General features: G+C 45.7%; 1 protein-coding gene across 1 annotated transcript; it reads right to left on the reverse strand.

Annotated features, from left to right (window-relative positions):
• Positions 1-620: 620 nt before the first annotated feature.
• Positions 621-21,363, reverse strand: MGST2 (microsomal glutathione S-transferase 2). Its single transcript, XM_049770873.1, has 5 exons — positions 21,309-21,363; positions 17,616-17,715; positions 10,492-10,562; positions 1,193-1,274; positions 621-753 (listed from the first exon to the last, which is right to left on the reverse strand). The coding sequence occupies exons 1-5, from the start codon at positions 21,361-21,363 to the stop codon at positions 621-623; spliced, it is 441 nt and encodes a 146-aa protein (XP_049626830.1).
• Between the last annotated feature and the right edge of the window lie 717 nt (positions 21,364-22,080).

The raw sequence follows: 22,080 nt of genomic DNA on the forward strand, positions 1-22,080 counted from the left end.
CTTACCTCCGTGCTATCTCTCCGGCTCACTGTTTTTCTCATTCTCTCTCCCACCCTCCCCACCCCCCATTACCTCTTCCCTCCTTTTCCCAGAACAACGTCTGTCTGGATTCTTTTTATTAGCAACCACCCTCTCTGACCCAGACGTCAGTCTACATGGCCCCCCTCAATCAGACCAGCGCCCTTCCAAGTGGGGCCCACAGCTCCACTAGGGCCACGGTCTGCCTCTCCCGGCAAACCCTGGTTCTTCACTCATGAAAGTGTGCCCCACTGGTGGCTCACACATGATCATGGCTTTAAATGAACACAAACAACACAGCATCTAAATCCAAACCCCCAACTAGGCACAGGCCTCCAAGCACTCAATCCAGGTTAGACTCCTAGCACCTATGGTCCCCACATACCACCAGAAGGAGGGGTCTGTATCCCCAGCACCACTGGACAGCAGCTATGCATCCTCAGAACTATAGAGAGCCCAGTGGGCTAGGAACCCCAAATCTGAGCACTGCTTGGAAGGCTGGAAACAAGAGCAAAGGTTTATTTTCCATCCATTTCACGAAGGACCCTCACAAAATCCATGTCATGAAAGTGATTCTGTGGGCAGTTGGACCCATGCACTTCTCAGAGGTGCTGCCTCAGTTTCTCCACAAAGTTGATGTCCAGGAATTCATCCAGCATGCAGTTGGCTACCCCCAGGGTGCCCAGGACGGTCAGCAGGGCCAGTGCACTCAGACTCACCCTAAAACCTGCCAGCCTGCATGGAAACCGGGCACATGGTGAGGGAAAGGCAACCAGGGTATGCCACTGAACAGCCAGAGCATTACCAAAGCCAGGCAAGATTATTTCCTGGGTAACATTTTTGGAAACAGGAAAGAACTTTGAGTGATAGAGGTGAGCCCACACCTGGCGCTGTTCTGTGGACCCTGCACCATGGCAGAAAGTAAAATAGTACCAGCAGGGCCTCCACCCCTTGCTTGCTCTCTAGACCCAAGTAGGGACTTAGAGGGTGGCATGAGCTGGGCACAGTTTCACCCTGCATTTCACCATCTCTCCTGGAGAGACCCAGCTACAAGCTGCTCAGGTCACCATGTGGGTAGGAACCTCCCAGCTCTTCCTAAATTCGCTCCACCCAGGAAGTAACCCTGCCTCCATCCTGCCCCTGTGGCCAAAGATCAAGGATGAGCTCTGCTTACCTTTGATGGGCAGCTTCTGCATAGCCCCAGAAATACTTGTGACGGGCAAACATGTACATCAGACCCAGACAAGCAGCACCCGCTACAAGAGGGAGCAAAACAAAGAGGGCATGAAATGGCATGAAATAAGGGACCAGGGTGAAGATAAAAAACTATAGTCGGGAGGGACCAAGAGATAGCATAGCAGTAGGGTATTGGCCTTGCACACAATCCTGGACAGATGGTGGTTCAAATCCCAACATCCCATATGGTCCCCTGAGCCTGTCAGAAATGATTTCTGAGCTCAGAGTCAGGAGTAACCCCTGAACACTGCCGGGTATGACCCAAAAACAAAACAAAACAAAAAAGGCTATATTTGGAGGCAAGAAGAAATGAGCAAAATACAATGAGGAAATCACTTGCCTTTGCATGTGGCCAAGTTGGGTTCAACCCCAGCATTATGCAAAGCCCCGGTCTCCCACCATTTTCCCTGAGCACAGAAACAGGAGTAAGCTTTGAACACTATCAGATATAACCCCAAAACAACAAAAAGCCTTGTCCTCCACAGACAGAGAACTATGACCATATAATTATGTGATAAAGGACCTGGAAGATGACTCTGAGGAACAAAATATCTGCCAAGCAAGCATAAGGCTTTGGGTTCAACACAAGATATGCATGCTAAGGTGTTTGGGACTCTGCTGTCTGCAATTTTTGAGGTCCCAAAAGTGTGTGTGTGACCTGATCTATGCCATACCATCCTGTGTGCACCCTATAACCAAAGTGTACAACAGCAAGCACCAAGACTAGAATTCCAGCCCCAGTCGACATGGGTCTGACCACCACAGTTGAGGAGCTGAGTTCTGGCCATCACTTGGGGCAAATGCACAACCGCTCATAAGCTCCAAGCCAAACCTGTGACCACCACATCCAGTCACTGTAACAAGGAAAAAAACAACTAAAGGAAGGAAGATGGAGATGCAAAAGAAATGACTATTTTTCACATGGCCGAAATACTTGAGTGGATCAGTGGCACAGAAAGAGGTACAAATGAATAGACCAGCCCATGAAACATTTGTCAAATTGTGACCTAATATCACTGCACCTGGTACTTCCAGAAACCCCAGCAGCCAACGTCACACCCTGTTAGATTACTGGTCCCACCCTAATCAATATTTATACTCCATCCTAGGGTGTGACCTGGTGATGGGATTATTGGATTATTTACTCCTTGGTATTCCTCTCTCACCCTAGAGTGTGACCTGGTTCTTGTCAATAAAAGCAGGGGTCTGAGGAAAGCAGGCTCTCATTCTTTGGACTTCTTCTTCTAAACTGCTTTCCTTCTTAGTAGCAGAAGTCTTGTGTAGTGGGATTCCTTGCTTGAGTTCTGGATTTCCTGAACTCATCCTTGTACCTTTTCAATGTGTACATTATTTCTTGCATCAACATTTGCTTCAAGACCCACCACCAGATACTTGTTTTGGAGCCTGAACTCGGACCTGAAACTGTAACAGGGAATCAAACAAGGACTCTGCCACTGATTGGTGAGATGTTCATTTCATTGCTTTTCAGGTGGTTTTCACTGTTCTAGATTTTTAAGTTTACGACTCTTTGGTTCAAGGTGATGTCATTTGTTTGGGTTTTGATTGAAGGGACCTGGCTTCTACCCGTGCTATTTGCATTAGTGGTGGTGGTTTTCCTTGTTTTTTCATGTTTTTATGTATCGTGAGAATCAAAACATTTGGGCTGAATTCTCTAGCTTAGCATTAAAATTTGCTGAGTCATAGGCAGGTTATTCTAGCCTTGTTTTGAAAGTTTCTGAAGGAAAAAAAATGGGGGCTGGAGAGATAGCATGGAGGTAAGGCGTTTGCCTTTCATGCAGAATGCCGGTGGTTCAAATCCCGGCATCTCATATGGTCCCCCAAGCGTGCCAGGAGCGATTTCTGAGCATAGAGTAACCCCTGAGTGCTGCTGGGTGTGACCCAAAAACCAAAAAAAAAAAAAAAGTTTCTGAAAAATTTTCTAATAGTTTATGTAAAGTTAAATATTAGAAAGGCATTTCATAGTGATAACATGTCATCAAGCCCAAAGCCCTGAAGTTGGTTTTCTGGCACCCTCTGAAGAAGCAAGGCCAGTAGAGCATCTAGCAGTTTCTTAGAAATACTGGCTTACGGGCCCGGAGAGATAGCACAGCGGCTATCTGCCTTGCAAGCAGCCGATCCAGGACCAAAGGCGGTTGGTTCGAATCCCAGTGTCCCATATGGTCCCCCGTGCCTGCCAGGAGCTATTTCTGAGCAGACAGCCAGGAGTAATCCCTGAGCAACGCCGGGTGTGGCCCAAAAACCAAAAAAAAAAAAAAAAAAAGAAATACTGGCTTACAAAGCAAAGCAAATGATTTTGAAATGACTCAATAAGAAGGCAGATCTGTAGAATTCTCACCCACCCACCCTCTACCTCAGCCTTTTAGAGATTGTGAAACAAACACACTTCCCCCACAAGAGAATTTTCTTAGGGAAGTTACCGTATTTATTTGAGTATAACGTGCAAACTTTTCTACCAGAAAAAGAAATCGAAGTATGGATACGCGTTATAAACGAGGGCTGGGGTGGGGTGGCAGTGGTGGCTGGTCCAATGAGGGTGCAGGCGAATTGTGAGTTTGCACTGCACCTTTTCCGGGCTGCAGCTGCGCACTGTACTCGAGAGTGAAGAAAATTAAAACCTCAAGAAACTGGCCTAGCTCTCGTGACATCCTGGTTAAAATATCATGGGAAGAAATACCAAAAAAAATGATCATCAAGAGTTTTTTGAAGATAGGCATCAGCCATAAAATGGACGGCACAGAAGATGACTTGCTGTGGAATTCAGACTCAGAAGAAAGTGAAGAAACTGGAGAAACAGATGTTCCTGCCAACTGGGACACTGATGAAAAAATTAACTTGAGAAGAATGGGAACAACTCTTTACTGTATTTGATGCTGAATCTGACTTTGAAGCATTTTAAATAAATATTGTTACCAGTAATTTTATTTCGGTATTGTGTTTATACCAGTTTACATTGTCAATAAATGATTTTTATCATGTCCGCACACGTTCAACAACGTTTTTTGTCAATTACAATGGTTGGTGTGAAACAAAATTTTATACCAATTATTTTTTGGTTTTTCAGGCCACACCCATTTGATGCTCAGGGGTTACTCCTGGCTAAGTGCTCAGAAATTTCCCCTGGCTTGGGGGAACCATATGGGATGCCAGGGGATTGAACAGCGGTCCTACCTTGGCTAGTGCTTGCAAGGCAGACACCTTACCTCTAGTGCCACCTCGACAGCCCCAATTTTATACCAATTTTAATAAAAAATTAGGGGTGTGTGTTATACATGAGTGCGCATTATACACGAATAAATACCGTACTAATAATATAGTATCAGAAATGAATTCTCCCCATCAGGAAAATAATCAAACTTTAACTTTGAGGGTTTGAATATGGATTACTTTGATAGATAAAGTGTGCTCAGAGTATGGTCTTCTTTCTCCGTTTTGTGTTGAAGTGATGGTGGATATTGGACCCAGCCGGACTTTAACACCATAGCAAAAACCTGTTTGAGTGCTTCTCAATATTTATAATAGAAGATGTGGTTTGCAGAAAATTCTAAGAGTAAAATTTATATTCTAGGGGCCGGAGATATATCACAGGACGTTTGCCTTGCATGCAACTGATCCAGGGCAGACAGTGGTTGGAATCCCGACATACAATATGGTTCCCCGAGCCTGCTGGGAGTAATTTCTTTCTTTCTTTCTTTTTTTTTTTTTTTTGTGGTTTTTGGGTCACACCTGGCAGTGCTCAGGGGCTACTCCTGGCTCCATGCTCAGAAATTGCTCCTGGCAGGCACGGGGGACGATATGGGCTGCCGGGATTCAAACCGATGACCTTCTGCATGAAAGGCAAACGCCTTACCTCCATGCTATCTCTCCGGCCCCTGGGAGTAATTTCTGAGCACAGAGCCAGGAGTAAACTCTGAGCGCCACCAGATGTGACCCAAAAACCAAAAGAAAAAAATTAATATTCTAGATCACTCTAGAAGGAGGGTTGCAAGAATCACATTATCTTATGAAAAGCTTATGGGAGAAGGACAGTATGCAGAAGTAAATGGGCAGGCAAGACTACCCCGTCTGTTTTTAAAGCTTGTCAGGAAACTTGCATTGAAGTCTTGAAAAAAAATTGACTCAGATACCAAGTTCAAGGGTAGCTATACAAAGATTATTTAGGGAGCTACAGAAATATATACAGAATTTGTAGGGAAATTGATAGAGGTAGTTAAAGGTCAGGTTAGAAATACAAAAATTCTGGAGCCAGATGGTGGCACAAATAGTAAGGCGTCTGTCTTGACAGCTCTAGCCTAGGACAGACTGCAGTTTGATCCCCCAGTATCCCATATGGTTCCCCAAGCCAGGAGTGATTTCTGAGCACATAGCCATGAACGTCACCAGGTGTGGCCCAAAAAACAAACAAACAAACAAAAAAAAACCCACGAAAATTCAAAATATCTTGACAAAAGCCTTAGACTTTGACAATGCCAATGAATATTGTCAGGCTCTCTTACACCAAATTAGGGAAAGAGATGTCGTGAAATTTCTACTTGCTTGTAAAAATACTGGTACTTACAATTATCCCCCTCTGCCCCAATTGCCCCACCTCTAACAACACATGCTGCTCAGAGGAAAACTCCTGGAAGTCAGATCAATGACTTTTACTCAAGGAAACCAACTGTTCTTTGACCGATGTGTGGGAAGGGATTTCATTGGACAAGTGACTATTGTTCAGTACGTAACCATCTCCCCAGAAATCGGGGGAGGGGGGGCCGGAGAGATAGCATGGAGGTAAGGCGTTTGCCTTTCATGCAGGAGGTCATCGGTTCGAATCCCGGCGCCCCATATGGTCCCCTGTGCCTGCCAGGAGCAATTTCTGAGCCTGGAGCCAGGAATAACCCCTGAGCACTGCCAGGTGTGACCCAAAAACCAAAAAAAAAAAAAAAAAAAAAAAAAGAAATCGGGGGAGGGAGGGCCAGAGAGATAGCATGGGGGTAGGGCATTTGCCTTGCATGCAGAAGTATGGTGATTTGAATCCCAACATACCATATGGTTCCCCCGAGCCTGCCAGGAGTGGTTTCTGAGCATAAAGCCAGGAGTAACCCCTGAGCACTGCTGGGTGTGACCAAAAACAAAAACAAACAAACGAACAAACAAAAAAGAAATCAGGGGAAGGATCCAAAGTCTATCTCAAGTGGTCAGGTTATAAGCTTTATGTGTGGAAATATGGGATATTTATAAAAGCTATGTAGGTCATAGCCTCTTTTTGAACCTGCTCAAGGACACACCCCCTCCAGACCAACCTGTCTCAGGAAACTGGGTTGGGGCCAGTCCTGGGACCCTCAAAATAAGGGAACTTTTTCATCAGTAGTAGTCCAGCTTCCCAGACCACACCAAGAGAACTTTACAGTTTAAGCTCATTAAAGCCTGCTACTTCAGAAAGCTGTGGTTTAAATATTCCCTGCTCAGAGGACTTGACTGTCCTTCCAGCTCAATGCCCTTATAAGATTATGTCTGGCATAACAGGGCCACTCCCTCAAGGAACTGTGGGGATGATTTTAGGAAGAAACAGTTTAACACTCAAAGGCATAGTAATTCACCAGTGAATTTTAGGTTCTGACCACGTAGGGGAAATAATAGTTCTTGTTTCAGTACTCACAGTCTGAACCTTTAAGAGGGTGAAAATATAGCTTAAATAGTATTACATTCTTCTGTTATGCCTGGAAAATCAGAACGCATCAGGAAAGGAGGCTTTGGAAATACTAATTCTGAAGCTCTGCATTTATAGCTTTTACTGCTAAGCTTAAGGAGGAAAATTCAATGTTAATTCTTGAAATTCAAGGCAAAAACTTAGATGGTATGTTTGATTCGAGGGCAGAAGTGTCTGTGGTTTTTGTTTGTTTGTTTTTACGAGATTGGCCTGAAATTGAGCTCTACAAGAAATTCAAAATAGGGAGATGCCAATCAAAACACAATGAGGTACCATCTTTTGCAACAGAAACTGGCATACATCATAAAGAACAAGAACAATCAGTGCTGGCAGGGATGTGGAGAGAAAGGAACTCTCATTCACTGCTGGTGGGATTGCTGTCTAGTCCAGCATTTATGAAAACAATCTGGAGATTCCTCAAAAAAAACTGGAAATTGGGGACTGGAGTGATAGCACAGTGGTAAGGCATTTGCCTTGCATGTGGCCAACACATGATGGACCCCAGTTAAAATCCTAGCATCTCATATAGTCCCCCGAGCCTGTCAGGAGCCACTTCTGAGCACAAAGCCAGGAGTAACCTCTGAGCACCACTGGATGTGACCCAAACACCAAAAACCAAATCAAAACAAAACAAAACAAAAAACTGGAAAATAATCTCCCATGTAATTCAGCTATATCACTCCTAAGGATATGCCCTAGGAACACAAAATCACAATACAAAAATGCCTTCTGCACACCTATATACAGTGTAGTGCTATTTACAATATCCAGAATCTGGAAACAACCCAGATGGCAACAACAGATGAGTGGCTAAAGAAACTGTGGCACATATACACAATGGAATACCATGCAGCCATCAAGAAAAATTAAGTCATGAAATTTCCCTATACATGTATGGACATGGAAACCATTATGCTGAGTGAAATAACTCAGAGGGAGATAGATAAAATAGAATAATCTCACTCATATGTGGGATTTAAGAAAAAAGGCATCATTGTAATACACAGAGATGATAGAGATGAGGGTTGAAAAGACCAGCCACAATATGAAGCTTACCACAAAGAGTGGTGAGTTTATTTAAATAACTATACTAATAACTATCATGACAATGGTAGTGGGTAAGAGAAGTAGATCCCTTAACCTGTCTCGAGTACAGGCAGGGGTTGGGTAGGAGGGAGATGGGGCATTGGTGGTGGGAAGGTTGCACTGATGAAAGGAGGTGTTCTTTTTTCTTTTACAACTGAAACTCATCTACAAACATGTTTGTAATCATGGTGCTTAAATAAAGATATTTTTAAAAAAGAAATTCAAAACAGTTTGGAAGGGATAAGAAGGGTCTTGCCTCCAAATTCTGTTCACCAGAGCACTAGGTATTTAAAATGCATAGGACTGAAAATTAATAGGCAATAGATATTCATGCCTTATGTATTTCCGGTTTCTTTAAACCTCTGGGGACATATTTGCATAAGTAATGGGGAGCATAATATCATATCCCTTGCCAAAATACCTCCCAATGTGCTAATTCAGAGGTTTCGCCTTTTTAAATGGGGCCACTGGGTTAAAGCACCCAGAACCTTTCTTACTCAATGGAAATCTGATGTTCCAATCTGGATTCCACAATGGCCCATTTACAGCACAAAATTAGAGGCGCTTAGAAACTTAGTCAATGAACAGTTGAGATTAGGACACATTGAAATCTCTTTCTAATTGGAACTCTCCTGTATTTATTATTAAGAAACCATCAAGTAGCTGGAGACTTTTTAACTGATTTAAGGTTTGTAAATTCTTAGATTGTTTTGATGGGCAAGATGCAGAATGGCTTACCTTCACCAGTCACCACTGGTCTTTGATAGTAATTGACTTAAAGGACTGTTTTTTATAATATTTCTACACATCCAAAAGACAGAAAAAGATTTGCCTGTTCAGTACCTTCTCTTAAGAACAGCGCCCCTCTGTAAAGATTTCAATGAGCTGTTTTGTTGCAGGACATGGCAAATTCATCCACCATGCATCAATATTTTGTTGATGCAGCTTTATGTCCAGCTTGTACAAAGTTTCCCCAGATATATTTGGTACATCACATGGATGACATATTACTGTTGGCTCAAACACAAAAAATTGCAATGTGTTTATTAATTTATTGTCAGCTGTTTGTGGGATGCTGGTTTAACAATAGCCACAGAAAAATTCATCTCAATAATTGGGCTTTGTATTGGATAGTACATCAGTGTGCTCCCAAAAGATTTAAATTTATCAGAAAAATTAAGGATTCTTAAGACTTTCAAAAACTCTTAAAGTGATATAAATTAGATTCGTCCCTCCCTTGGGATTCCAAACTCAGAACTCAGCAACTTATTTAGTACTTTAGAAGGAAGTCTGGATTTGAATAGCCCCAGGTGTTTAACACAAAATGGCCCAACAGGAATTAGATTTTTTTCATGGACCAGCTCCAAAAGTTCTATCTTTCTGGAGAGGTGTATCTTTTATATTTTTACAGCCTCTCATTTCCCTACAGGTGCTATTACTCAGCTGTCTGGGCGTCTAGAATGAGTTTACTTACAAAATAAGCAACTGGACCAGAGCAATAGAACAGAGGTAGGGCATTTGCCTTGCACATGGCCAACCCAGGACAGACCCCGGTTTGATTCCTGGCATCCCTTCCTATTCATACACTCCAGACACAGAAGTGTGTGTCCATCTACAGTGGGCTGGTTGTGAACTTGATACAGTGGAAGTCACTTGGTCTTGAAGACAGAGAGACACAGCCACACAGCGCATCCCCAAAATACATACTGCCCATTCCAGTTATGGAGAGCGGTGTGCAAACATATTTTGTGTTGCATAAATGCATGTCAACACTTTACAGGTGTTGCAGTTGGGATGGTGTATGTCATTATGGAAAACTCCTGCTGTGGCCCATATGCAAATGAGAGTTAAGGTAAATGTAAATCAATCAATCAGATCTCATATATGGCCATATATAGACATGTGAGATGACCTATTGGCAACTAAGATCTGCTGGATGACCGATCAGACCACATATGTAAATTAAAGTGTATAATGTGATCTCTCAGAGATCTGGCCCCTACCTCCTCTTGCTAAGCCTCTAGCACTTTAATTTCCTTCATTAACATCATTCCATCCTGGCCTACACAGCAGGCAGTTTTCTAAACAAATGGCTGAAATGAATTGGACTCAAAGTGAGTCTACATCTGAGCTCAGATGCACTTGAAGCAGCTTACAAAATCAGTCATTGGGCACTCACGTACCTGTCCCTGAGTAGTTCTACAGGCATGAGCATCACTGTGTTATCCAGAGCTCAGCTTTATCTAGAATAAGCTGCAAGTCACAGGATGAATATTTGAGAGGGGAGAGGATGTGACCACAGTAAAATATTTCAGTATGTGCAAGGAGCAATACAGCAAGGCTCATCTATGCTGTATTTCTCAGGTGCATAGGCTGGTGAGCATAACAAGTTTAAATGGTCATGGGCCAGATGGCACAGAGCTGGTGTGTTTGAGAATTACCTTCATTAGAGTACCAACCAGCCATCCACAGCATAATCAGGAATATGGGATAGAACTCCACACAGTTTTGTCTATAGGATAAAACAAAAGAGAAATGAGCTATTTATGAGAAAACTGCATTAGAACATTGAGTTTTCACCTACACTCAGTCCTTTATAAAAATAATGCAGTGGGGCCCGGAGAGATAGCACAGCGGCGTTTGCCTTGCAAGCAGCCGATCCAGGACCAAAGGTGGTTGGTTCGAATCCCGGTGTCCCATATGGTCCCCCGTGCCTGCCAGGAGCTATTTCTGAGCAGACAGCCAGGAATAACCCCTGAGCACCGCTGGGTGTGGCCCAAAAACAAAAAAATAAAATAAAAATAAAATAATGCAGTGAATAGTCAGTACAGAGAGTGGGCCAAAGAAATAGTACAGGGTTAAAGTTGCATGCTTTGCACACAGCCAACTTGGGTTTGATTCCAGCAAAAAGGAGAAAGAAAAATTCCTTAGAAGAAAATCACAACTTGAGCCATCACAGAACTGAAAGTGTCTGAGACTTAAGAAGCTGGGAGCCTGGGGCCAGAGAGATAGCACAGTGGAAGGGCATTTGCCTTGCATGGGGCCAACCTGGGAGGGACCTGGTTCGATACACGGCATCTTATATGGTCCCCCAGCCTGCCAGGGTAGATTTCTGAGTGCAGAGCCAGGAATAACTCCATGCTCAGAGCTAGGATTAACCCCTGAGCACGTCTGGGTGTGGTCCAAAAACCAATCAATCAATAAAATAAATAAAGTTAAAAAAAAAAAGAAGCTGGGGGCGGAGAGATAGCATGGAGGTAAGGTGGTCATCGGTTCGAATCCCGGTGTCCCCCGTGCCTGCCAGGAGCAATTTCTGAACATGGAGCCAAGAATAACCCCTGAGCATGGCCGGGTGTGACCCAAAAATCACACACACACACACAAAAAAAAAGGCCCGGAGAGATAGCACAGTGGCGTTTGCCTTGCAAGCAGACAATCCAGGACCAAAGGTGGTTGGTTCAAATCCCGGTGCCCCATATGGTCCCCCGTGCCTGCCAGAAGCTATTTCTGAGCAGACAGCCAGGAGTCACCCCTGAGCACCGCAGGGTGTGGCTCAAAAAACCAAAAAAAAAAAAAAAAAAAAAAAAAGAAGAAGCTGGGAGCCCAACCTTTCTTTCAGGAAGTTCATGAACCATGAAGGAAGGTAAGAAGATGTGAATTCCCTCCTAGGCTGATCTTTATAAATAGTGGGCTGTCAGGCCAGAGAGATAGCATGGAGGTAAGGTATTTGCCTTGCATGCAGAAGGACAGTGGTTCAAATCCCGACATCCCATACGGTCCCCTGAGCCTGCCAGGAGAGATTTCTGAGCATGAAGCCAGGAGTGACCCCTGAGTGCTGCCAGGTGCGACTCAAAAACAACAACAACAACAACAACAACAACAACAACAATAGTGGGCTGTCTGCTAATGGTCAAGCATCCCTATATATCTCTGTACATTCTAGCCTCTTTTGATGCTACCGACTAGATTTCTCAACTTGAGGAAATCAAGGAAAATGAAATTCTATGTTCCTACCACAAGTAGGGAAAAATAAATGCCTTCTAGAGAAATGATAAGTATAGAAAGAAACCCCCAGAGGGCTGGAGTGATAGCACAATGGTAAGGTGTTTGCCTTGCATGCTGCCAAGCCGGGATAGACCTGGATTCAATCCCCGGCATCTCATATGGTCCCCTGAGCCTGCCAGGAGATTCCAAACAAAGAAATAGGAGTAATCCCGACCAAGTATGGCCCAAGAACCAACATCCAAAAATAAATAAATAAATAAATAAATAAATAAATAAATAAATAAATAAATAAAAAAAAACAGAGGGGCCAGAGAGATAGCATTGAGATAGGACATTTGCCTTGCATGCAGAAGAATGGTAGTTTGAATCCCGGCATCCCATATGGTCCCCTGTGCCTGCCAGGAGTGATTTCTGAGTGTAGAGCCAGGAGTAACCCCTGAGCACTGCTGGGTGTGACCCAAAAACCAAAAAAAGGAAGGAAGGAAGGAAGGAAGGAAGGAAGGAAGGAAGGAAGGAAGGAAGGAAGGAAGGAAGGAAGGAAGGAAGGTAAGGAAGGAAGGAAGGAAGGAAGGAAGGAAGGAAGGAAGAAAGAAAGAAAGAAAGGAAGGAAGGAAGGAAGGAAGGAAGGAAGGAAGGAAGGAAGGAAGGAAGGAAGGAAGGAAGGAAGGAAGGAAGGAAGGAAGGAAGGAAGGAAGGAGGAAGGAAGAAGGAAGGAAGAAAGGAAGAAAGAAAGAGGGGCCGGAGAGATAGCATGGCGGTAAGGCGTTTGACTTTCATGCAGAAGGTCATCGGTTCGAATCCCGGCATCCCATATGGTCCCCCGTGCCTGCCAGGAGCAATTTCTGAGCATGGAGCCAGGAGTAACCCCTGAGCACTGCCGGGTGTGACCCAAAAACCACAAAAAAAAAAAAAAGAGGGGCCGGAGAGATAGCATGGAGGTAAGGCGTTTGCCTTTCATGCAGGAGGTCATCGGTTCGAATCCCAGCGTCCCATATGGTTCCCCGTGCCTGCCAGGAGCAATTTCTGAGCCTGGAGCCAGGAATAACCCCTGAGCACTGCCGGGTGTGACCCAAAAACCACAAAAGAAAAAAGAAAAGAAAGAAAGAAAGAAAAGAGAAAAAGGAAGGAAGGAAGGAAAAGAGGAAGGAAGGAAGGAAGGAAGGAAGGAGGAAGGAAGGAAGGAAGGAAGGAAGAAGGAAGGAAGGAAGGAAGGAAGGAAGGAAGGAGGAAGGAAGGAAGGAAGGAAGGAAGGAAGGAAGGAAGGAAGGAAGGAAGGAAGAAAGAAGAAAGAAGGAAGGAAGGAAGGAAGGAAGAAGAAAGAAGGAAAGGAAAGAAAAAAAAGAAAGAAAGAAAGAAGGAAGAAAGAAAGAAAGAAAGAAAGAAAGAAGAAAAAGAAAGAAAGAAAAAGAAAGAAAGAAAGAAAGAAAAAAAGAAAGAAAGAAAAAAAAGAAGAAAGAAAGAAAGAAAGAAAGAAAGAAAGAAAGAAAGAAAGAAAGAAAGAAACCCCCAGAAAAGCAAAATGATCCCCCTTTCACTGCTGCCAATTGCTGGAGAATCAGAGTCGCACTGTAAACTAACAAAAGCATGTTCATGGGGTGTAGACCACATTCTAAGGAAGGCCTCCTTACCATGCAAGATCAGCTGGGCATCTTTCCCCTCCTAAAACCTCATGAAGAAAGCACATAATGGACTCAGAATAGATGTGAAGTTAGCAAGGCTCAAACAAAGGAGGAGGCAAATGGAAGAAACAGATGCTCTAAGAAGGACCTTGGGATGCACAAATACACAGGCACTCAGGTAGGCACATAATTCTCAGACACGAGAAAAGGAAGTGCAGCTGAGACAGAAAGGAATGAATTCACAACAGCAGCAACAGCAAAAGAGTTTGAGAACACAGAGGCATGCTTAGGAACTCACACCTAAATTGTAATTCTGAGAATTTATACTTTCATCAGGAGAAAGTAAAAGTTCATGAAGTTTTGAAGTGCAAGTTGAAAAGATGAAGATCAAAGAAAGCAAATGATCCCTCCAGGGTCTGTACACAATGAACATGTGTTTTCAGAATGAGAAGACATGGGGCCTGCGAGGTGGCGCTAGAGGTAAGGTGTCTGCCTTGCAAGCGCTAGTGTAGGACGGACCGCGGTTCGATCCCCGGCATCCCATATGGTCCCCCCAAGCCAGGGGCTATTTCTGAGCGATTAGCCAGGAATAACCCCTGAGCATCAAATGGGTGTGGCCCGAAAAAAAAAAAAAAGAAAAGAAAAGAAATAGTTCCCAGAATGAGAAGACAAGACAGAGGGTATATAAAAGCACATCAGAAGAAAAGTAACATTCTGAACCATTCCAGAACAGATGGCCATGAGCTCTGGGCTGTGCAAAAACCTTGTTTGGGTTCATCGAAGCAAAGGGAGCCACCCATGAGGAGCCCAATATGGTAACATCACAGGACACAAGAAGAAGAAAAGGCCCTTAAAGCTTTAGTCAGAACAATGAAGGCATCTCCCATCATGGGGACTAGAACCACAGTGACCCTTCTCCAAGTTAGAAGATCTTAGATCACAGAAACGGCTGCCATAGAGGCAGGAAGATAGCACTGCGGTAGGGCATTTGCTTTGCATGCAGCCGACTGAGGAGGGACCCAATTCCCAGAGTCCCATGTGGTCCCCCAGCCTGCCAGGGGCATTCTCTGAATGCAGAGCTAGGAGTAGGCCCTGACCACTGCTGGGTGTGGCCCATATACCAATCAACCAATCAATAAATAAATAAATAAGGTAAAAAAAAAAAAAAGGAAAAGAAATGGCTGCCTGAGCAAGCCACAGACTGTGAGGATGAGTCCAGGAAAGGACTAAGACTTATACCATCTCATCTACTGTCAGGGGAAGTTTCTGGAGAGGATGTGCCATGCATTAGACAAGAGGTACATCCAAAGGAAAATGAAAAGTCCAGGAAATAAGTCATCCAAGCAGAGTGCAGAAAGGAGATTTCAAGGGGGAGAGGAAGGTCCCACAGTGGCAGATGTGTGAGAGCCCAGAAGCATTAGGGACTAGAGAGAAGGAATAGGGGAGAGTAAAGGGCATTATCCTTGCACTCAGCTGACCCAGGTTTGATCCCCAACACCACATAGAGTTCCCTGAGCACCACCAGGAAGGATCCTGAGCTCAGGGCCAGGTGTAACCTCAGGATGTGGCCCCACAAAAACTAACAACCACATGCAGTTAAACAGAAACAGAGATGAAGGACTAAGTCAGAGGAGCCTGGAAGGAAGCAACAAATGGTGGGTTGAAGTTATTTCCAGTACTGGGAGTTAATGAGGCTGGTGGCTGGTGGTTATAGTGAAGGTCTAGAGATTTAAGCCAACAAAGAGGAGATCATTAAACACACACATACACACATACACACACACACACACACACACACACACAAATGGCTCAGACACACACAGAAATAAAATCACAGTGTACTATTTGATCAGCTAAATAATATTGACTTAATTACTAGAATATAAACATTAGCTATTGGTTTAACTAAATGAAAAGATTTCATGTGACTGGCAGGAGGAAGGGAAAGAGGAAGAGAGTGACATTCTCTCAGAGAAGAAAGCCAAAGAGTAACATCTGATTTTTTTTTTTTAGTTTTTTTTTTGGGGGGGGAGGGGGTCACACCCAGCGGTGCTCAGGGGTTACTCCTGGCTGTCTGCTCAGAAATAGCTCCTGGCAGGCACTGGGGACTATATGGGACACCGGGATGCGAACCAACCACCTTTGGTCCTGGATCAGCTGCTTGCAAGGCAAATGCCGCTGTGCTATCTCTCCGGGCCCAACATTTGATTTTTGAAACCAACCACACAAAGCAACAAAGGATGATATTGGGAGTAGAAAGTTCCAAGGGCGGGGGTGTATTTGGGGGGTCAATGGCTAAGCTGGGGCTGGGCTGGCAGTTGTGGGATTCTCTGTTATAAAGCTTGTCACCTCACTACAGTTCTGATCATGTATATGAATTACTCTGTTGAAGATAAACTAAATTTAAGGGGCAGGAGCCATACTACAACATGTAGGGCACTCACTCTGCATACAGTCAACTGGAGTACAATCCCCAGCATCCAGATGGTCCCCCAAGCCCTACCAAGCATGATCCCTGAGTGCAGAGCCAAGAGTAGTAAACCCTGGGTACTGCTGAGTATGACACAAAATCAAAATAAAAAAATATAAATTATATTTATAAACTAAATATGCACTAAAGTATTGTCCTCTTGTCAATTATAATACACCAAACAGAATATGTTTACCATCTTATTATAGTAAAAAAATTGTTACAAGTTTTTACCACCATAAAGATCTTTTTGTTTGTTTGTTTGTTTTTTGGTTTTTTTGGGTCACACCTGGCAGCGTTCAAGGGTTACTCCTGGCTCTATGCTCAGAAATCGCTCATGGCAGGCTCAGGGGACCATATGGGATGCTGGGATTCGAACCAATGACCTTCTGCATGAAAGGCAAACGCCTGACCTCCATGCTATCCCTCCGGCCCCCATAAATATATTTTTTAATTATGTCTAGGAACCTCTGAAAATAAACTTTTGCTCCACCAACAGAATTATCTACTCTCCCCTCTGCAGAGAGTCTGTGCATCTCCTTCAAGCAGATGGTCCTGAGATCCACCTCAGCTCCAGACACCAGACATCCATGCAAACAAGGGACATAATCACACATCAATCCCTCATGGTCATTACAGAAATGAATTCCTGATGATTTAGTTATTTTGTGTTTTGTTTTTGGGCCACACCCAGCTCAGTTACTCCTGGCAGGCTTGGGGGAATATATGGGATGCTGGGGATTGAACCCCAAGTCTGTCCCAGTTTGGTCACATGCAAGGCAAATGCCCTACTGCTGTGCTATTGCTCTGGCCCTTTACATTTTTCATTATGAAAAATATTAGCTCTCAACCCTGCTACAGGTCATTCCAAACTCTGAAATAAACAGGCTCTTCCGTTCAGTGACTCTGTGAGGACATAATCTCTAAAACAATTCTTCACATCAAAGTATTCTTCTTGGCCTCAAAACAAGATCTGGCCCATCAGAGAGAGTTTAAGATGGGCCAATGTCACTCAAGCACAGTGGGCAAGGCTCTAGGATGAGCTCAGCTCCCAGCCCCATGTAACTGCTGGTCAGGGTGGTGTGTCCTGAAGTACTGAGGCTGGGGTGCAAGAGACCAGAGTCCTAATTCTCCTGCACAGACATTCACCATGTCTGTGAGGGGTCTGGGAAGGAAAGGAAGGATTTAGAACCCAATGGGAGTCGATGGAGCTCTTGGTAGACAGAGAAAACTCTAGGGTCACAACACAAGGTTTCTGAGACCTGTCTCCACCCCCAGGCCTTTCTGGAAATCCTCCTCCTGCCTGTTCCCCAAGCAGGTGGACACCCCCCAATCTGTGGACTCTTCCAGCTTCAAGAGTTGCAAGGCCATGGCTGTGAGGGATAGTGCTGGGAAGGGAAAGTTTGATGCATCCAGCCCAGCCAGAAGTATAGTCAGGGCCAGCAGCTGGGGCAAGGCGGGGGCTACTTACTGTGCTCGAAAGACCCTCTCAAACTCTGGGGACCCGGAGACAGCAGGGGGCGTCACTCTGTACTTCTGTCTGGCCTTTCCAACCTCCAGAGCAAAGTAGCCTGTGTGGTGAGAGGAAAAGCACCATTTAAGTTCAGCTTCCACTAGCAGGAGGGCCAAGGAGAGCTACATATACTGCTGGATACAGAGTAAAAAGCCTCACAGTGGGAACACCAGCCATTCCATGCAGACAGACAGACTGACAGATGAGGACAGATGGACAAGCTCCTCTGCACACAGCTGGAGGGATGCACCCAACGGTCCACTCAAGTCATCCACCTAGAAGGGAGTCTCACGGCTAGACCCTCCTTATGTCCCCTAAGAGAAGCCAAGATCCCTGTCTAGGCAGACACAGACACAGGTGCAGACAGCTGCTTTCCTCACACCACAGTCAAAGGAGCAGTTCCATATCACCTAGCAGGGAAGTTAACTTTCCTGTCTCATCTAGGCAAAGTCATGGTGCTCAGCTGTTGGGCCAAATACTAAGTTAGAGGCTGCTGTGCCATTTTTCAGGTGAGGTTAACATTTGCCACACAACACAGATCTGGCTTCAGGCTGGTTGATGGCCCTTCTTTGTGTGTGTGTGTGTGTGTGTGTGTGTGTGTGTGTGTGTGTGTGTGTGTGTGTGTGTGTGTGTGGTTTTTGGGTCACACCTGGTAGTGCTCAGGGGTTACTCCTGGCTCCATGCTCAGAAATTGCTCCTGGCAGGCACGGGGGACCATATGGGACGCAGGGATTCAAACCGATGACCTTCTGCATGAAAGGCAAACGCCTTACCTCCATGCTATCTCTTCGGCCCCTTGATGGCCCTTCTTAAAGTGAAAATATCTCTGAGCACAGAGTCAGGAGTTGGCCCTGAGCACTGTCATAGGTAGCCTCAACCTAAAATAATCATAATAAATAATACAAAAAAATATAAAATTAGGGGCCGGAGAGATAGCATGGAGGTAAGGCGTTTGCCTTTCATGCAGGAGGTCATCGGTTTGAATCCCTGTGTACCATATGGTCTCCCGTGCCTGCCAGGAGCAATTTCTGAGCCTGGAGCCAGGAATAACCCCTGAGCACTGCCGGGTGTGACCCAAAAACCACACACACACACAAAAAAAAAAATTAAAATCTCGAGGCTAGGATGTGGCTCAGAAGTGAAGCACTTGGGTGGACTCTCAGCACTGGGAGAAAATAATCTCAAAAATACAACTGAATCTCAGGGCTAGAAAGCACACTGGGAAGAGGATCCAGGAGAAAGGGCCACAAGGAAACTGGAGGTGAAGGCTTGCTGCCTCAGTATCCTGGTTAAAAAGGCTTAGGACTTTCCGGTTGCATATTTGCTGGGACCACCTGCATCGTGAACTCTTCTGTATAGGACCCTCATCTCCTCGCCCTCACCTTTACCTCGTGGTTTACTTCTGGGGTCTGTTAATACCCTTCAGATGATTTCTTCCAAGTTCTGCTCCAGGCTGGTCTCCCCCACACTGTTGCCCCTCAGCAACTCCTCCAGTCCTGTCCTACAAGCTGATGTGTCAGAGTTTTTCTCAAAAATTCCACACCAGGGGCCGGAGAGATAGCAGGGAGAAATAGCATTTGCCTTCCAAGCAGAAGGACGGTTTCGAATCCCGGCATCCCATATGGTCCCCAGAGCCTGCCAGGAGTGATTTCTGAGTGTAGAGCCAGGAGTAAACCCTGAGCGCTGCTGGGTGTGACCCAAAAACAAACAAACAAACAAAAAATTCCACACCAGTTTGTGGCTTCCATCTTTCCCATATTAGAGCAAGGATTCATGTCTTCCTGGGGGTTGATACCATCACCCTACTGACAAGATTAATACTGAACCCGCCTTCCTCCAGCCTTGGCACTCTGGCCTACAGCCAAACTGATGTCCAGGATTTTCCAACCACAGCTTAACATCAGAGCTTGTGGCTGCTTGGCCACCTGAGCTGACCCAGCAGAGCAAACCTAGAGAGGCTAGTGGTTGATGGGCCTCGTGGGACCAAAAAGGGGTGCAGGGCTGGTGAGGGGCCCCTGGTTTGAATCCCAGCACTACCTAGGGCCCCCAAGCATTAGCAGGGCTCACTCCTGAGCACAGAGGCAGGAGCAGCCCCTGAGCACCAGCCAATGCTGCAAAACAAATGCACTGAAAGAAAAGGCAGAGGGTCAAGCACTTGCCCTGTACAGAGCCAAGTCAGGTTTATCCCCAGCACCACACTTGGTTCCCCGAGTGCTGCCTGCTGGGAGTGGTGTGGTGTGGTCCCAAATAAGCAAAAAGGGGGTTTCCAAGGAGGGGAACCAACCTGCTACTCCTCTTCCTCTGACTCCCCCTCCCCCCCCCCCACTGACTGTAGAGGAAACAGGAAGGAAGCAGGCACTGAGGCAAGAACTCAGGGTTTCCAGACAGTTCTGAGTCGGGGCCTGGTGCTGCATCTCTGCCAGGCTCCAAGGCTCTTGGTGGTCCCTGGGAAGCAACAACAGAGCCATTGGGAGGGGGACACTTCTCTGGTTACCTATCCCACCCCCAGGAGGCTGTGGGTCCAGTGGGAGAAGCCCCTTTCCCTGCTCATTCAGCCGCACAGGAAAGTGGGAAGAGACTTTTCAATATTGAACCACTTTGTCTAACTCCAAGACTGTTTGGGGGGTTGTTGGTTTGGTTTGGGAGGTCATACCCTGTGATGCTCAGGGGTTACTCCTGGCTCTGCTTTCAGGGATCACTCCTGGTGGTGGTGGGGGACCACATGGGATACTGAGAACCAAACTTGGTTGTGCTGTGTACCAGGCAAACACCCTCCCCTCTGCTACCCTCAAGACTCTTTGTTTTTTTGGGCCACACCCAGCAGTGCTCAGGGTTTACTCCTGGCTATCTGCTCAGAAATAGCTCCTGGCAGGCACAAGGGACCATATGGGACACCAGGATTCGAAACAACCACCTTAGGTCCTGGATTGGGTGTTTGCAAGGCAAACACCACTGTGCTATCTCTCCGGCCCCAAGACTATTTTTAACTTGCTTCTCTACCTACATTAACTTGTTTAAGAAAACACCTTGATTCTGGGAGCACAGTGGGAAGGGCGTTTGCTTTACATGCAGCTACTCAGGATTCAATCTCTGGTATCCCATAATGCCCTAGAACTGCCAGGAGTAAACCCTGAGTACTTATGGGTGTGGCCCCAAAATTAAAAGGAAAAAAAAAAAGTAAAGAAAGCATGTTGATTTTGTCCCGGGCTTAAGACCACACAGCTACAATCACAAACTCTCCTAGACGTGGTTCCAGCCTCCATGTCCCCAACCCCAAGTCATGGTCCAGAGGAGGAAAACTGGACTTGCTGAGACCACCTTTGCCTTCTCTGGAATGTTCCAAACCCTGAAGGGACTGACCACCCTGTACTGCTGCTCCCATGGGTCCCACCACCATCAGCAGGTCTGTCTCAACCCAAACCTGGTCAATCCCACCACTAACCTCCTCAACACACAACTCACACAATGCTCATAATTACACAGACTCACACATGCATACTCATATATATTACACACAGTGCTCATACTCACACTCACACATGAACTCATTTTCACACACACCAACAATACCCATATGCAAATGCTGACAAATGCATACACTCACGATGCTCATACTCAGACATACACACACCTGCCCTCTGGGGCTCTTACTTTGCTGCCAAGCAGAGAGGACTGAGACAGCAGCCAGCAGGACCACCGCGGCCATCTTTGCTGGAATGTTCTGGTCCCAGACTGCAGGTGGAAACAAGGCAAGGCTCACCCAAGTGCTTTCAGTCAACGTGGCTATGGCTCCTTCAAGGTAAACAAAGGCTGGGGGTGAGGAACCGCCCAGGCAGCTGAGAACCTTTGCTCTGAAGTGCCAGAAGGTGCTTCTGTTCCCCCATACCTCCATCTCTTCCCCATTGTCCTGGACCTGCAGCCCAGTTAAGTCCTTTCTGGGACCCCAGAAGGGTGAGTAGTTGGCAGTGTTAGCTGCTCCCCTTGCTTCCCTGATTCTGACTTTTTTTCCCAGTGAGTGCAGGCCTGGGATTGGAACCCCAGTCCAGCAGACTTGACACCCTGGAAACCTGCACCACCAACTGCACAATGAAGGGGAGAGGCCAGTTGGAGAAAACAAGGGGCCATGAAGTGGTTGTGCCCAGGTGCCTCGTGCCAGGTAGAACATGCAGGTGCAATCCAGAGCGATATCACAGCCAGGAGGGCATTTGCCTTGCACACAGCAGACCTGAGTTTGAACTCCAGCATCCATAGGGTCTCCCAAGCCTGCCAAGAGTGATTCCTGAGTACAGAGCCAGGAAAAACCCCTGAGTGCCACAGAGTGTGGTCAGTACTGATAAGGCCACTTCCAGCTGAGCAGAGCAGGACTGGGGTGAGGTGAGGTGGGAGGAGACCTCGAGTATTGCAGGATCTCAGGTACTTCCTG

Source organism: Suncus etruscus, chromosome 3 (assembly GCF_024139225.1).
Source record: "Suncus etruscus isolate mSunEtr1 chromosome 3, mSunEtr1.pri.cur, whole genome shotgun sequence".
Taxonomy (NCBI): domain Eukaryota; kingdom Metazoa; phylum Chordata; class Mammalia; order Eulipotyphla; family Soricidae; genus Suncus; species Suncus etruscus.